This window comes from Helianthus annuus, chromosome 13, assembly GCF_002127325.2.
Source record: "Helianthus annuus cultivar XRQ/B chromosome 13, HanXRQr2.0-SUNRISE, whole genome shotgun sequence".
Lineage (NCBI taxonomy): Eukaryota > Viridiplantae > Streptophyta > Magnoliopsida > Asterales > Asteraceae > Helianthus > Helianthus annuus.
This window is the reverse complement of record NC_035445.2, coordinates 136,764,042-136,777,191: the sequence shown is the minus strand read 5'-3', so window position 1 is coordinate 136,777,191 and position 13,150 is coordinate 136,764,042. Positions and strand designations below refer to the sequence as shown.

The 13,150-nt window shown below is 40.9% G+C and overlaps 1 protein-coding gene across 1 annotated transcript; it reads left to right on the top strand.

The window, feature by feature from the left end:
• The first annotated feature begins 894 nt into the window (after window positions 1-894).
• LOC110901782 lies at window positions 895-2,258 on the top strand. Its single transcript, XM_022148564.1, has 2 exons — window positions 895-1,933; window positions 2,011-2,258. Exons 1-2 carry the CDS (start codon window positions 895-897, stop codon window positions 2,256-2,258), a joined length of 1,287 nt encoding a protein of 428 aa, XP_022004256.1.
• Window positions 2,259-13,150: the final 10,892 nt, after the last annotated feature.

Below are 13,150 nucleotides of genomic sequence, written 5' to 3'. Positions count from 1 at the left end.
ATTTTTTCCTTTTTATTTAGTTGTTTATACAATAGAATTTCAAAAGTGTGGTCTTCCTCGTGCACATATATGCTTATTCATGAAGGTCAATCACAAACTTCCAACCATAGATTACATAGATCCATTTATTTCTGCTGAGATTCCCGATAAAAAAGAAGATCTTGAACTTTATTCTCTTGTGACTGATTATATGATTCATGGTCCGTGTGGGAATGCTAATTTGAATTGTCCTTTCATGTAGGGCTGTAAACGAACTGAACGTGCAGGAACAGTTTGTGAACCGTTCGGCGGGAAGTTCATTTATGTTCGTTCGATTAGCTTAACGAACGAACATGAACAAAAAATTTCGTTCGGTTAGCTTAGCGAACGAACACAAACGTATGTCTCGTTTGTTCGACTGCGTTCGTGAACGTTCGGTAACATGTTCGGTTAAGTTCGTTCGTGTTCTTTGATTATATTAAAAAATAATAAATAATAAACCTTTTATCTAAACATATTGAAAGCTTGAAACCCTATTTTTTCTAAGTTAGCTAAAATTTGGACACGTTAAGACATTTTTGGGGATAATTATGTATAAGTTAGTTAAAGTTGATTCATCGTTTGATGGTATATTAGACTTCTTGTGTTTTGATTTATCATTTGATGGTTGTATTTAACTACTTATATCCAATATTTAAGGATAAGAATATTTTTATTTTTTTATTTTCAAGTTAAATGTTCGTTTGCGTTCTTTTTTATTTGCTTGTGTTCGTTTGTGTTCGAGACCAGTGTTTACAAACTGTTCATGAACAACTGACTTTCCTTAACGAACGAACATGAACATAAACTTATGTTCGATATACGTTCGTGAACAGTTCATGAACATGTTAATTTCCTTAACGAACGAACACGAACATGGCGTTGTTCGTGTTCGTTTATAGCCTTACTTTCATGGTTGATAAAAGATGTTCAAAAAACTTTCTGAAGAAATTCACACCACATACAACTATTGATTCAAGTGGTATTCCTGTATACAGAAGAAGAGATTCAGGTCATACAGTTATAAAATCTGGTGTTAGATTAGACAACAGAAATGTTGTTCCTTATAACAAAAGACTTTTGAAAAGATATCAGGCACACATTAATGTTGAATGGTGTAATCAAGCCGGTTCAGTGAAATATTTATTCAAGTACATTAACAAAGGCCCTGATATGGCTACTGCGGTAGTTTCTGGTGATACAAATTCAACCATTAAGGAAAAGCCAAAAGACGAGATCAAGGAGTATTATGATTGTAGATATATTTCAGCGTGTGAGGCATCCTGGAGAATATTCTCTAATGAGGTTCATTATAGGTATCCTGCTGTTATGAGGCTTCCCTTTCATTTGCCGAGCCAACAGAATGTTGTGTATGGTGCGGATGACGATATTGATAATGTTTTAAGCAAGCCTTCTATTGCTTCTTCAATATTTGTGCAATGGATGAAGTTGAACGAGACAAATGAAGATGCTAGAAAGCTGACTTATGTTGAGTTTCCTTCCAAATTTGTTTGGATACTTAAAGATAGATGTTGGCAGGTACGTAAGTCGTACCGGTGTGTTAGCCGGATTCATTCTGTATCTCCTGCATTGGGCGAACCTTATTTTTTGAGGATACTACTCAATAAAGTTAAAGGGCCTAGATCATTTGAGGAGATACGTATAGTTAACGGCCAATTATTCCCGACTTTTAGAGATGCTTGCTATGCGATGGGACTCTTAGATGATGACAATGAATACGTTGAGGCCATTAAAGAAGCAAGTTTTGAAGGACATGTTGGGTATCTCCGAGCGTTATTTGCTACCCTGCTTTTGTCAAATACTCTTTCACGGCCAGAATTTGTTTGGGAGAATACGTGGAAATACTTAGCTGATGATATTGTTTATAGACATCAAAAAGAAACAAATATTTCAGGTTCTGATCTATCTTTTTTATTTCACACAGTACATTTCGATTTTTTAATTAATAATGTTAATTTTTTTATTTGTTAGGTTTAGTGCTTCCTGAATATCAGATTAAGAACCTTACTTTGTTGAAAATTGAAAACTATTTAATTTCCAATGGTTCATCATTACGAAGGTTTCTCACTATGACGTACCCTGATGACGATTCCTTACGTGATGCTACTAATCGTCTGATCAATGAAGAGCTGTCACATGACGTGGATGAAGTACAAGCTGAGTTTAACAGGTTGCATCAATCTCTTACAGATGAACAACGAGCGGTTTTGATGAAATAATGGAAGCAGTTGTAGGCCGTAAAGGAGGCCTTTTTTTGTCTATGGTTACGGTGGAACTGGAAAAACCTTCTTATGGAAGACTTTGGCTTCAGCTGTTTGATGTAGAAACGGAATAGTTTTAAATGTGGCTTCAAGTGGTATTGCTTCGTTATTACTTTCCCGTGGTAGGACAGCTCATGGGTCAAGACCAGAGAAGGCGTTAAAATACTAATGTTCAACGCTGATGGAAAACCAACAAATATGACTTCTAATGTCGTTTACAAAGAAGTTTTTACTAGCTTGTAATCATTGTTTTTTCTAAGTTTTAACTTCCACCGTTCTAAGTATAGTTGTACATATATTTTCTTAAGAGAAAAGTGCCCGGATAGTCCCTGTGGTTTGCCTAAATTTCACCTATAGTCCCTACATTTTTTAAATTACGGCTATAGTCCCCAAGTTTTGCAAATTCGTTCTCGGATGGTCCCTGGTGTGGATGAGGGTTAGTTTTCTCAGTTAAATGAGTTTGAAATTACAAAATTACCCTTACTAAAAAAATAAAAATTAAACACTAAAATGTAATTTTAATTAAACATTTAGAATTTAATGGGCCCCACCATTAACTAAAACAATTTAATTAAAATAAAGCCTTGTGGGCCCTTCCCCACCCCCACCTCCTCTTCCACCACATGCAACCACCGTATCACCATCCACCTCCACTATAACTGTGACAACCCAAATTTCCGAGATTAGTATTATCCTATTCCACGACTCTTTTTGTTGTATTTACATATTCTTGGAGTCTTAAAAGAGTATTGTATTAGTGGGTTTACGTTGCAAACTTATTATTAAGCGCGTTAACCATACCTTTCGACCCTATACTTAACCATACCTTTCGACCGAAGGATGAGATCTTTCGACTGGAGTGCAACTTCGAAACATAAGATCCTTCGAACAGGGATCTAACCCTTCGACTCTAGGTCCTTCGATCTAAGGCCTATCCTTCGACCCTTCGATCCTTCGATCATATCGTTCGGCCCAGTCTTTCCAAAGGGCTTGGCCCAATCCTGTCTGTTGTTTTATATACGTGAATACATGAGGGATAAGTTAACTTCTAAAAACCCTAGTCCCATTTGTGTGTGTGCGACGGCAATAACAGAACCTCAATTGAAGCCATCATCATCACCGGTTAGTGTACCTCTGTTTGTTTAATATTTGCTATTGATTCTATGTGAACATGTGCTAATAGGTTAACATGATTGGAAATAATACTTGTGCCATTTGATGATGAAATTAACCGACTATGGACATGATCAAAACGGTTGAGGACACTTGGGTTAAGCGTGTGTATGATATATGTGATAAGTTAGTAATTATACAATCATAATTGTGTGTAATATTGTGATCCGAGCGGGATATATGATCGGATATGGATCTGTGCATGCTAACCGATTAAAGTGCGTAGACATACATGAGTAATTGATGTTGTGGCGTTTGTATATTTTGATGAAACTGATATGCTGACCGATTTAAGTATCACGAATCGATGATGTTATGATCTTAACTTAGAACCGGACGCACGAATATATATATATATATATATATATATATATATATATGTATCGGCTGTAATGTGAATAGGTGTTAATCGGCTTCATGTTGTTAAGTCTATATGTTTATTCAAGGTTTTGAGAATATTGTTCCTGTTGATTTCGATTAGGGTTCTTGAGAAACAATTGAAATGTGCTTGTTTAATCGATGGCATGTTAGATGGATTGGCTGAAAACGTGTTAATTGATAGGAGGTAAAATAGGATAACAGTTGACCGAAAGATACCTGTTGAACCGAAAGATAACTATTGTAGTCGAAGGATAACTGGCATTGTCGAAAGATAGGTAATGTGTCGAAGGATGACTGTGAATCGAAATATAACTGTTGGTGTCGAAACATAACTGTTGTTGACCGAAAGATAGTGTTGAAACATAACTGTTAACCGATTGATAACTGATGTGTCGAAGGATAAATGTGAAACGAAAGATAGTGTCGAAACATAACTGAGGTGTCGAATGAAAGTGTGAACCGAAAGATATTGGGGTGTTAACATTGTATTCGTGTACACTAGCTGATGACTAAATGTGAAATGATACGTGTTGTGCTTGTATGCAACTGATTGTTATGTGTAACTGTCATAGGGCTTGGTAAATCACTGTTGTGAAACGAGTAAATAATTCTACCGAGCAAACCAAGGTGAGTTCACTACATTCGAGCATGCGTCCCAGTGGTTGGGGACAGTCAGTGGGTATCCCATGGGGGGATAAGTCTTTGGGTAAAAAACGGGTATATTGGTTAATATTCTCACCTATCATCTTTTGTAAGTCCCTCATCGGGTATTAGTTAGTAGCGCTACTTAGGTTTGGCACCCTCACCCCGTGCCTGTAGAGGACGGAGGTGAACTAATGACCCAGTCTGGCCCAGTACTAGATAGGAGTACGTGGGAAGGGCAGTCATGTATTTCAGGAGCCGTCCGTGTTTGGAAATGAGATATTAACAATATTACTTGCATTGGTTATTGAACGGTTTTTCACACAACGGGTAATAAACATTTTCTAAAACTGTGAACTCGCCAGCTTTGTCTGATACACGTGTTACATGCTCGCAGGTCGTTAGGTATCTTGGAATTGGGAAGCTTGCTATCTGGGAGTGCTGGAGTGGTCATGGATCGAGGCTCTCGGATTAAAATACATTTAATACATTGGTTGTAAGCGTTATTACGGAACAATTGCTGAACAACTTATTACATGCTTCCGCTACACAACTTTTGAGAATTAATATTATGTTGGCAACTTATTTTGGTAAAATAGTGTCATGACTTATTTTAATATTTATCATTGGTTCAATGTGATTGGTGGCTCGAACTCTGATGCGTGACACGCCTCGCGGAGTTTCCGCAGGTGAAATTTTGGGGGTGTTACAGTTGGTATCAGAGCCACTGGTTATAGTGAACTAGGTTTTAAAACGTTTTATAAAACCAGACTATAACCGAACAACTTCGAAAATCGATCATGACACTCAGCTCCAGATTGCAAGGTTCGCTTCTCTCTCACCTTATACATTACTTGTTTAACAGTCACACACTCACAACGTATATGAACTGAAACAATTAGCACCATAGTGACTTGATAGCGTGACCCCACACATCGACTCATGCGAGTCATAGACCTGTGATATCATCTGTTGTGTTGTTTTAACGGGGGAAACTTTGAGCGCGAGCTAAGAAGCACTGAGATAAGCATGCAAATTGCCTTATTATTATGGGTGCACACTTAATAATAACGCGGGGTGCATGCAAGTCCCAGTGAGACTTATCGAGCGTGAGGAGGGTTCTGCCCTACTATGTGTGAACTTGGTAGTACGTAAATATCAGTATGATACTTGACTCCCATCTCGTTTCGACTCCTAAATCGGTTTATTCCCAACTATAGAAACATGAGTGGACGAGGACACGGACGTGGCAACATCACCATGACTCAGGCTGAGTTGACCGACCTAATCAACACCCGCGTGGCTGAGGCTTTAGCAGCCTATCAAGCTGGTACGGAATGTACCAAGCATCCTTACCCCCATATTGTATACACGGCTTTTCACTTCTATTATTTGATTAATGTGACACACAACAGCCTATAGGAGGCATAGCAGTGAGTGACTCTTACATGAACACAAACTTTTTGAAACACGAACTTTTCACTTCTCATCAAACATTTACGAACCTCGATGTTAACAAACATTGCCTGAACACTCATCAGAACGCCTAGCAAACTGTGTAGAATGCTAGGTGCTTGTGCGAACGTCCCTGAGTTGGATGTGGTAGCGTCGAATGAATGGTTATTACCTTCCTCACTTATCTTCATTTGTTTGGACCCAACACACTAACGCTCTAAACCTCGGAGTGCGATCACTTTTGCAACACTCTTGAAACACACTGGGAATAATTCGAATCGCTTGCTGGAATGATTGACAAAAGGATGAGTGTAGTATCCTACCGACTTCAGTAGTTGGACGACCCCGATTACCAGCAACGAACACCAGCGAACTGACTTCAATCTAAGTTTTTAACACTGGACAGCGACTCGTGGGGGTCAACTATTACAAACCAATCTGGACTTTAGCAATGACAACAGATCTTAGAGTGGGATGTGTAAATTCCAACACAACGAGTAGTACCTTGGAACTCGGCACGAAGTGTGAAGAGAGGGACATTGTGGTGAAAGAACGTGGCGTTCGGCCCCAAAACACCAACATTAGAGCAACAGTATTCGTGACACCCAGGTACTTGTAATAGTAGCCTACTGTATGGAAATGAAGGTGCCTTCGGCATGTATTGGACGTTGACAATTCAAAACGACCACGACTAAGAGAGCGATGACGGTACGGGAGGAACCCGCGTGATTGTAACAATTACACCGGTAGTGGTGCTCATGGAAGGGGAGTTAGGCTTGATGTGGGCAACGATAGGACAATAACAACATGGTGGCTCGGATGGGTAGTAAATCGCTTCGCCCTAATACTATTTAACCCTGATGATTCGCAAAACCAAACATGTTATGGAACCGGCTGATGGCGAGTCAACTGCGACCGCACATGTTAGTTAGGACACAAACTCGACCTTACGGGAGACAGACATGCGACACCGGTCTCACTCCTACTATCCTGGGTGGTTACGAGATAGTAGTCAGTAATGGTTCATTAACTAGACAAATCACTCAGACGCACCCTGTGTGAAGAAATTTAGCGTCACTTTATGCATTGAAGTACCGGGGTGGTGAGAAGATTTGCATCGTGTCGGTAATGACAGCCCAGAAAGCGTCTGTGAAGGGATGACCTCACTGTAGTAGCAACTAACTCTAATAATCAGACAAAGGGCGATAAGAACGAGGATCTATCAATTGTCGTGACTAATCTCAATGTACAACTCGAAGAACTTTTAGACATATCACCACAACTATTAGTCAGAAACTCGTTGATCTCACGATCAGAGGAAGCTCCGAATACTCGTACTCTTACTGTCTTGCATCAGGATGGGTGCAAGAGCAGTATAAGCCACTATGAGGACTGTTCGGCAAGGAGGTCGTCAGACCTATTCTTCGCGTTGGAAAGCCCCAGATATATCCGGGAAGATGGGCCTTTTGGTGTGTGTACTGATTATCGGGAACTCGTCAAGGCGACAGTCAAGGAACCGTTTGCTATGACCGTGTATTGACGACCCGTCGACTAGTTGCAAGGGGCGAGCTTTATCAGATGAAAGTCCAGGGGGAAAAAGATTATTAAAGCGACACATAGGACGCAATTCAGCCATGCGACTTTGTATCCCATGACCTTTGGGGTGGTCATCACACCCGCAGCTTTACGTATCATGTGGACCAACCATGTTATTCGATGAAGTTCCGAATCCTTCCCAAGAGAAAAAGGACATCACAGGCATTCTTGCATTTTATTAGAAGAGCCCCTGAGAGAGGAGCCATACCGCACGAAGTCTAGATAAATATAACTTTTGGATTCGAGAGGTGTCTTTGGTGGGTCGTATAATCAACGAAACAGGGATGCACGTGGATCTCGCTAAGACCCGTTTTGGTTGGAAACGGAGTCTCACTGAAGAATTCCCCGAGGATACAACGATTACCTGGTCCCGCTTGATGTTACCGCAGGTTAATCGCAAGGATTCCGGAGGTCACGTAACCTAGATCTCTCTAGTACAGCCGAGTGACGTGATTGCGAAAGACAGAACAGGAGGACGCCTTTCCAACATTCGAATCTTAACCCTGCAAAGCGCTGAGCATCGTTATACCCGAGGGTGTGGGTAAAACAGTAGTATATCATCATGTTTGAATCGGAGTCCCAGCTACACGCCTACGCAACACAAGAGAGTGACGACTCACGTAATGGAGTTACAAAGAAAAACAGCACGACACACGACCGGTGGTAGAAATCGTGGCCTATGGATTCATTTGGAGGCATTACTTGGGCGGTACCGAACGCGTTACTTAGACCGATCACAAGGGCCTCCCGTGTACCCTGGCCACGAAAGAAGCTTTATCAGTTGATGAGAACGCTGGATGGAACTTTTGGAGGATTACGACCGTGAGACCTGAACGTGCACGATCTTGCAGTACGCTATCCACTCTGACACACCAGACCAGACTCACCTTGTTCGAAGTGAAGACCTGTTGGAAGAGAATTCACAAGATGGGTTCATGCAAGGCATGGAGAAGCAACTATTGGCAGGGCGGACGACATTCGCTACCTCATGGAACGAATGTGGATCCCACTATACAGCAACCGTATGGAACTTATACCGAGCGAAGCACACCGACTTCGATGTTCCGGTAGTCTGGACTTGATAGGGGATATTAGGATTTTAAGTCTCGCATGAATAACCGGGCATGAAGGCCCCATAACACTACATATGAACGATGTTGGACATGTGCGAAAGTCAAGGTGGAACACCGGAAACCTACTTGTTTGACAGTAACCAGAAACACCCATATGGAAACGAGAACGAACGCCATAAAATTGTCATTGGTTTACTTAAAACTCAGAACGGAACCGATGTCACCTGGTGATCGTATATTGCCTCACGAAACCAGCACACTCTCTTACAATCAAGAAAACTAGCGAGTCCTCACAAGCAGTGGATGTTCTTCGTGCATGAGGTGCCAACTTCTGTTACTTCTGATATTGGAGCTATACCTGATTTATGACAGGCAATACACGATATCCTCGGCTTACGTCTAGGCATGGACATTTCGTATCACCGTGGGGCAAACGATCAGAGTAAACGAACCATCCTTGCACACGAGGACATGCTGTGAGCATGTGTAGGGTTAACTGTGGTAGAACTGGAAGGACGCTTACCTTTGGGTGAGTTCTACAGCAGCAGTTACCGTATTAGTATGCATATAGCCTGGGTTGAGGCATCGCTTGGACAGTAACGCTAATCTCCTTGTTGAATTAAGGTGGGTGATAACCTAATCGCAAAACCAGGATTCGAGCTCAAAACTCTGGAAGATTGTTAGATCGGAAATTGTTTGATGGCAACGCATAACTGTTAGGGAAACTGATAAGCATAAGAAACTCTGGGAGTTCGTTGTGGACGAACGTGTCATAACCGAAAGTATCACCCTAGGAGGGTGCGGTACGCTATAGTAAACATGGTAATCGTAGCTTTCGACGCGTGGGAACATCCGAACTACTAGAATGAAACGGTGGCATGGCTCACAAACCCAGACTAATTGATGGAGTGGGATAACTGTTGTAATGGTATGTACGCCATAGATGTAAGACCGTGTTGTCTGATGAAACCCTTATGATACCCTTGTCGGAGTCTGAAGTCATCAGAACAGTTGTATTTATCAGGGAACCTATCGAAAACACGGGCTAAGGAGTCAAGGTTCGCTAGCATAAGTTGTGTGGATTTGTTAAACCTCAATACGTGGACTGGAGTTTACATAGGAATGTAAGAATCTGTTGAAACTTTAATATCCTCCATGGTTCAAGAGGTTGAACCAACCATGGTTATCACTGGTGAATTTCGGGACGAAATTCCTCTTCAAGTTGGGGATGATGTAACACCTGAGGAAAATCCGCCACAATCTTGAATCGTCACTTCACTCTCTCGTACCTACTTGCCAAATTTCGGGACGAAATTTCTTTCAAGTTGGGGATGATGTGACAACCCAAATTTCCGAGATTAGTATTATCCTATTCCACGACTCTTTTTGTTGTATTTACATATTCTTGGAGTCTTAAAAGAGTATTGTATTAGTGGGTTTACGTTGCAAACTTATTATTAAGCGCGTTAACCATACCTTTCGACCCTATACTTAACCATACCTTTCGACCGAAGGATGAGATCTTTCGACTGGAGTGCAACTTCGAAACATAAGATCCTTCGAACAGGGATCTAACCCTTCGACTCTAGGTCCTTCGATCTAAGGCCTATCCTTCGACCCTTCGATCCTTCGATCATATCGTTCGGCCCAGTCTTTCCAAAGGGCTTGGCCCAATCCTGTCTGTTGTTTTATATACGTGAATACATGAGGGATAAGTTAACTTCTAAAAACCCTAGTCCCATTTGTGTGTGTGCGACGGCAATAACAGAACCTCAATTGAAGCCATCATCATCACCGGTTAGTGTACCTCTGTTTGTTTAATATTTGCTATTGATTCTATGTGAACATGTGCTAATAGGTTAACATGATTGGAAATAATACTTGTGCCATTTGATGATGAAATTAACCGACTATGGACATGATCAAAACGGTTGAGGACACTTGGGTTAAGCGTGTGTATGATATATGTGATAAGTTAGTAATTATACAATCATAATTATGTGTAATATTGTGATCCGAGCGGGATATATGATCGGATATGGATCTGTGCATGCTAACCGATTAAAGTGCGTAGACATACATGAGTAATTGATGTTGTGGCGTTTGTATATTTTGATGAAACTGATATGCTGACCGATTTAAGTATCACGAATCGATGATGTTATGATCTTAACTTAGAACCGGACGCACGAATATATATATATATATATGTATCGGCTGTAATGTGAATAGGTGTTAATCGGCTTCATGTTGTTAAGTCTATAAGTTTATTCAAGGTTTTGAGAATATTGTTCCTGTTGATTTCGATTAGGGTTCTTGAGAAACAATTGAAATGTGCTTGTTTAATCGATGGCATGTTAGATGGATTGGCTGAAAACGTGTTAATTGATAGGAGGTAAAATAGGATAACAGTTGACCGAAAGATACCTGTTGAACCGAAAGATAACTATTGTAGTCGAAGGATAACTGGCATTGTCGAAAGATAGGTAATGTGTCGAAGGATGACTGTGAATCGAAATATAACTGTTGGTGTCGAAACATAACTGTTGTTGACCGAAAGATAGTGTTGAAACATAACTGTTAACCGATTGATAACTGATGTGTCGAAGGATAAATGTGAAACGAAAGATAGTGTCGAAACATAACTGAGGTGTCGAATGAAAGTGTGAACCGAAAGATATTGGGGTGTTAACATTGTATTCGTGTACACTAGCTGATGACTAAATGTGAAATGATACGTGTTGTGCTTGTATGCAACTGATTGTTATGTGTAACTGTCATAGGGCTTGGTAAATCACTGTTGTGAAACGAGTAAATAATTCTACCGAGCAAACCAAGGTGAGTTCACTACATTCGAGCATGCGTCCCAGTGGTTGGGGACAGTCAGTGGGTATCCCATGGGGGGGATAAGTCTTTGGGTAAAAAACGGGTATATTGGTTAATATTCTCACCTATCATCTTTTGTAAGTCCCTCATCGGGTATTAGTTAGTAGCGCTACTTAGGTTTGGCACCCTCACCCCATGCCTGTAGAGGACGGAGGTGAACTAATGACCCAGTCTGGCCCAGTACTAGATAGGAGTACGTGGGAAGGGCAGTCATGTATTTCAGGAGCCGTCCGTGTTTGGAAATGAGATATTAACAATATTACTTGCATTGGTTATTGAACGGTTTTTCACACAACGGGTAATAAACATTTTCTAAAACTGTGAACTCGCCAGCTTTGTCTGATACACGTGTTACATGCTCGCAGGTCGTTAGGTATCTTGGAATTGGGAAGCTTGCTATCTGGGAGTGCTGGAGTGGTCATGGATCGAGGCTCTCGGATTAAAATACATTTAATACATTGGTTGTAAGCGTTATTACGGAACAATTGCTGAACAACTTATTACATGCTTCCGCTACACAACTTTTGAGAATTAATATTATGTTGGCAACTTATTTTGGTAAAATAGTGTCATGACTTATTTTAATATTTATCATTGGTTCAATGTGATTGGTGGCTCGAACTCTGATGCGTGACACGCCTCGCGGAGTTCCCGCAGGTGAAATTTTGGGGGTGTTACAATAACCCCCTCCTGCAACCACTTTCACCCTTCAATTATGTCGTTAACTCCACCAATGGGTGTTTCTGGACTGCCCTAATATTAATAAGTCGTTATAATTCACCTAGAAAGTCAAAATTAACAAAGTACCATCTAATACTGAAATCAAATATATCCAAATAACAAAATCAGGTACATAACCATCAAACACCATATTCCAGTTAGGCTAAATCAATAAAATGGATTAAACATGGATTAAAAAACTAATGCATAACCTACATGGATCCTTATTCTCTGTTCCTTTTTCTCCAAAGATTGTTATTATTATTGACTGAACCACCGTTTTTGTATCGCGGAGACGGTACGGTTTAAAAAACGGATCTGATAAATTAGGGCAGCCCATAAACATCCACTGGAAGGTTTTGGATCTGAGAAATTAGGGTGTTCAGAGATGACGGCGGTGGTGGTGGTGGAAAGTGATCTTGTGATGAGACTGAAGAGGGTTTGAGAAGGCGGGTGAGGCCGCAATTGGTGGAGTTGACGGCTGAATTGCAGAGTGTGATTAGTGGGAGGTAGACGATGGTGTTTGATGTTGGTGGTGACGAGATGAGACGGTCATCTGGTGAGTTGCAGGTGGAGGATGACAAAGGTGGAGTGGTGCCGTGGTGGTGGTACAACGGTGAGGGGCTTTGGACGGGAAGGTGGAGGTGGATGGTATACAACAGAGGTCAAAGGTGACGGTGGAAGGATGGTGGGGAATGGTGGAGGAGATTGGAGGTGGCTGGAAAGTGGAGATATGGAGGAGGTTGGGGAAGAAGGTTGGAGATTGCAGGTTTTGTGAAGAAGAAGGAGTGGGTGTGGGTGTGGGTGTGGGACCAAGGCTTTATTTAATTAAATTATTTTATTTATTAGATTTTTAATATTAAGGATATTTTTGTAATTTCAAACTCACTTAACTGAGAAAACTAACCCTCATTCACACCAGGG